The following is a 5000-nucleotide window of genomic DNA, read 5'->3' on the forward strand; positions in this document are numbered from 1 at the left end:
TCAGTCTGCATTTTACACTGACCGTTATTACACTCTTCTATGCAATGAACTTAATATAAGTGTACCGCACGGAGAAAGAAGGAAAAGCAGGTCACAGATCACAGCGATACTGGATAAACCTAAAACTACCACAGCGACTAACCTTCAGCCTAAACAGTTTCTTTAGTCGTAATTAGGGTTACGGTTACCATTATTAAAGGGATGGGGTTGTTTAAGAGTAGTAAAACAGGGATCTCTGAACGGCACGTGGATATAATTGCTTAACATTGTTATGTAAATAGTCCGCCAGAGTTCAAGATAAATATAATTTTCAAGGCGTGAATTAGCAACTTGACACGCTAACTCACTGTTCAAGAACAGGGACAAGTAATCCAGAGGTTTACAGTGGATCGGAGTTCAAGGAAAGCTGCGAGTGGCATATCATTGTAATACCAGAAAAAGCCGAGCGGGATCTGGAAAAAAGGACAGGACGAAGAGATAGAAAGAGGAACGCTGGGACGAAAAAGAGCAACGGTGTTAGCGATGTGGGCAGAGAATCAATGCGAGAGGGAGAGAGCAATGAGATCCATTTTTATTCATTTCGTAAGTACAAATTAGCCATGTATATATTCGATTCCCTGGGTTTTGTCAAACGAGACTTGCATGCTAGGGCTTAAACGTGATAAACAAGTGAGAGAGTCAGACCTTCGTTTCAGTAATTCCGAGATTATTCTACGACTTAGCTCTTAATATCCTCACCTTTCTTTGTTGGAGAGCTAGTTCAAAGGGGCTTTCTCCACTGCAGGGGATCTGGGAGACCATGAAATCCATCTTCTTCTCGTTCATTTTTTTGGTAAAATGTGCGTGTAGCTTCACATTCTCCGTCAATTTTGCGTCGAGTTTCAAGTCTTCGTAATCATTGAATGTCTCGTTGTAGCGTTGAAACTTGATATTGGTTGGAGGAACGTCATCCGAGAGCTCATCAGAAAACTCGCGCAGAAAGTTATAACGAAGCTCTGGTACCCCCTCGCCCTTGTTAAGAGTAAGGATACGTTTGGAGTCTCCAAAAGTCACGTGTACCTTAAATGATTTTCTCAGAGCCATCAGGGTCTGCAATATTTCCTTGCACTATAAGAAACAAGTGATTTTCAAAGGTCATCAAAGAAATTTTCAGTTTTGTGCAGCTAGTTTTAAAGGAAAGACATTACAATCATATTTCAACATTACAAAAGTTAGTGTGTTAACGATGAAACAACAACGATATTGAATGTAAGGAGAAATGTAGACTCGGAAAAATATCCGAAAAATATCTATCCCATCTGGGACTCGGATATTTTTCCGAGTCTACGTTTCTCCTTACATTCAATACAACAGTTAGTTGAGACAAAATTGGCAGTTGCAACTGTTTGTCCCGCGACCGAAGTAGAGAGAGGACTGGGTGTATTCTATATGACGTCACGAAGTGATAATGGTGAGCTTAAGGAAGGCCAACGACGATGTCTACTGCGAGAACGCCACAAACAAATGGAGCAAAAAGTTCTGCACGCCCTGCATGCCCTCGCGTTTTACATTTGTGTACATTTCTACGCCGTTGTCGCCCCGACAACGACGTGTTTTGAGCAAATTTCAGGTTATGTGGAGAACGCGAGCACCTGAACTTTTAGAACATACTTTTTCCTGTTTTTTTTCTTTTTTTTTTTTTTTGGCTAGTTCTCTACGATTTTGTTTCAGCGACAAAAATGCGGAAAAATATAGATGAAACTTTGACTTCTTAGGGGCTACATATGGATACCTTTTCTTCAGTTCTACTGGATTAAATAATGAAAGGGAAGATGTTGCGTGTTGTCATAGCAATACGTTTTCAAAAACCAGTTTTCCGAAGTCTTCAAGCTTCCAAGTTTTCAAAGTCTGGTTGTGATCATCATTATGAGATCAGAAGAAAATATTTATCCAACTTTATAAATAGTAATAATAACCAACGAACTTTATTTAAAGTGTCAACTGTATTTAAGGACGGTGCACTAAGTGGGGTCCCTGTGCAGAAGTCAAGGCAGCGTTTACACGAACACGGATTCCTTTGTAATTCTGTTTACACGACACAGATCGAGGCTTATCGAAACCGTGTCGATTTGAAACGGCTGCCTAAAGTGGAGCGTTTTTTAAAACGATGCGGTTTCATCTGTCGTGTAAACAGCGAAACCGCATCGATTTGATTACGGTTACTATTTTGGCGCGAAATTTGCATTGTTCAATTCAAAATAGTGAATTTAGCACGTAGTGCAGCCCTCGCTTTCCCATCACGACTTGGATTTTCTGGCGAAAACGGTTCCGTGTAAACACTTCCAAACCGCATCGATTTTGAGGCGGTTTCGAAGTCATGAAACCGTGTCGATGTGAAATCGCGTTCGTGTAAACGCTGCCTATTTCATGACATCAAATTGACGGTTGTTTTTTTTCCTCGGAGAACCCAGAGAAAAACCTCCTGGAGCAGAGTAGAAAACCAATTAACTCAACCCTCACGTGCAGCCAATTCAAGCCAGTCTGGGAATCGAACCCAGACCACATTGGTGAAAGGTGCTTCCAACACCCCGCCATCCATGCTACCTGAAATAGTGGAAGGAATTCGTTTTTGGCACAGATGTCCATTTTTCTGCCAATGATGCTCCTTATCTTAAAAAAAACACTACAGATTAATATTACTCCATCGAGATGAAATTATTTCTCGTCTAAAAGGTGTTTTTTTTCAAGCGGGTTTCTGCATAGCACAAATCTATGACAGCGGAGCTCCGCCCGCGCCGAAGGCGTGCGCGCGCGGAGCACCATTGGTAAGAAAATATGGTAACCAACGATGCGAGAAATCTTGGTTTTATAACCATGACGTCATCAACCGTCCGTACATACGTACGTACGTCCGTCCGTCCACCCCTCCATGTATGCCAATGTGAAAAGTATCATGCTAGTTTACAGCATACATCTTTGATATTAGACATCCATCTTTTGATTAATTGACACCTGTCAAAAGGTAAGGTATTCGCTGACCAGTATCACATGACCATATCGCGGGCTCAAGCTTAAGCTCACCGAGGTCAGCTGTTTGTTTTTTTAAGTTGACCGCTGACCAGGTACTGGTTTTCGATGGGATTGCAGGCTCAACCTAGGTGAACTCACCTGAACATAAGCGAGGCTTCACTTTTCGCGCGCTTTCTATGGCTTGACGCGGCTACACGGCCATACTATATCTCAACTAAAGTTTTTACACACTCAAACGCTTTCCGTGTTCGGGTGGAAAACGGTTTGGAAGATGTTTTCTTTCTGCCTTTTTCGCTGGTTTAAATCCAGTTTGACATATCATGATATCTGTGGTCCACACTGGTAGCTACGCATTCATTCAAGTCAAGCATCGGCGGGATGTGAACTTAAAGCTGAGTGTTTAGTTTTAATTTTCTTAGAGCCTCTTTTTTCTCTGTATTGCAATTTTTGACATATCTTTAGAAGCTCTGACAAGGTTACATGATGCCTGGAGAACCTATGTCTAGAACAGAAACGAAAGGACTGAGCGAAAGAGAACGACAACGACAAAACAGAATACCAGTAATAGCTCATACTTAGCACACAAATTCTTTCCTTGGGCACTAAACCGTTTTTTTACGGATGCGTTATCTGAAGTGGATGCATATTTTTAAATGGTGGTTTAATTGGTTCTTCCTGTTCTTCAGGAATAAAAATTGAATTGTTAATGGCAACTGGTGTTAATAACAATGATCTGTACGCGTTTGTGCATAAAGAAAAAGGTGAGGTGTTGTTTTGTTTTCCTCTGAAATGCGAGCGAACATGTGCTTTTTTAATTCGTTTGCTCAACTGGTTTTTGTTGTGCCTCGACAGTGACAAGAAGATTTTGCCCTTATGTTATAAACACGTATTCGCAATGAGTTCTCGTAAAATTAGGGCGAAATCTCAGTAGCTTGTGTTTCAGAAGTTTGTTTAAAGCACCCAAATCTTATTTAAGGACGTTCGCGCGAAAATTTTCTAACATTGATTTTTTCCGGAAAACTTTACCATTGAAGGATGATGAGTTAGTAATGCCAGAAATGTGAAAAAAATGGGGGGTGACCGACTTCGTTTTGGAGAGAACTTGTCCGGAAGAACACCCTAAATCTGAAAAATCCGGCTTCTTTAGCGAATACGGCCACAATGTCTGTAAGCCCAAAAATATTGCAATTACATCTTTGAATTGAAATGTTCTCTACCAAACTTTGTTTAAGTGGACCCATCAAGTGAATTAAGTTAACTGTTGAGGTTCGCATTTAGCGACCATAGTTTCCTGCGCCTCGCAGCCGGAAGATGGCAGGATTCCATGTCCCGAGGACAGAAAACGTGAAATTTTAACTTCCCACATTGGTTTTTTTGTTCAGTTTTGGACAATTAATGTGGAGATAATTGTAAATAAAATCTGTTTCTGAAAAGAAAAGTAGGGGTCACCGAACATCCAAGATCGTAAATTCAAGCAAAGCTATAGCAATGGCCATCTGCCCTATCATTGTTCATTTTATTCGTGTATGTCGCGTCCACGTATTGATTAGTGATCATTAATTGTAACTTTCGTTTGTTCTATTGTTGATTTTGTCTTTAGTGAGATGATACGTCGCACAATGCTTAAAGTTCGACGTTTGAAACGGGCTTAAGGAGCTCCACTTTTAAGCTTGGCTAAATCTACATATTACGTTTTACATTCCTTCGCTTTCTTTTATGTAGCTTCTTTACCTTCCGCTTTTGTATTTTGTAACTTTTGTATGTTTGGTATTCTTCGTTTATTTTGTAGTACCATGCGGATGTCTAGTAAACCGTCAAAGAAAACATAAAAACATGCCTGACTTCGCTTACACGAACTTCCCACACCACCGTTCTCACCAATTTTTTTTTACACAATTTCCTTAACGGGTGACCTGCAATTATTACAAGAATATTTTAGACAACGTTCTCGTGGCCGTCGTCTTCGTCCTCGCTAAGGTCCCTAATGAACG

The 5000-nt window shown here is 40.6% G+C and overlaps 1 protein-coding gene across 4 annotated transcripts in view; it reads right to left on the reverse strand.

The window, feature by feature from the left end:
* The window catches only part of LOC138060772 (uncharacterized), a 31872-nt gene that overhangs the window by 23778 nt on the left and 3094 nt on the right, over positions 1-5000 (reverse strand). For 2 of the 4 annotated variants that reach the window (XM_068906634.1, XM_068906631.1), the window contains exons 1-2: positions 2500-2640; positions 739-1107 (exon numbers count right to left, since the gene is read on the reverse strand). In XM_068906634.1, the coding sequence (XP_068762735.1) occupies positions 739-1107; positions 2500-2625 (495 nt within the window). In that variant the 5' untranslated portion in view covers positions 2626-2640. Of the gene's footprint in view, positions 1-738; positions 1108-2499; positions 2641-5000 lie in introns of those variants that run through there. The other 2 variants (XM_068906632.1, XM_068906633.1) reach the window with 2 other exon arrangements.

The sequence above is a fragment of the Montipora capricornis genome, chromosome 8 (assembly GCF_036669925.1).
Source record: "Montipora capricornis isolate CH-2021 chromosome 8, ASM3666992v2, whole genome shotgun sequence".
Lineage (NCBI taxonomy): Eukaryota > Metazoa > Cnidaria > Anthozoa > Scleractinia > Acroporidae > Montipora > Montipora capricornis.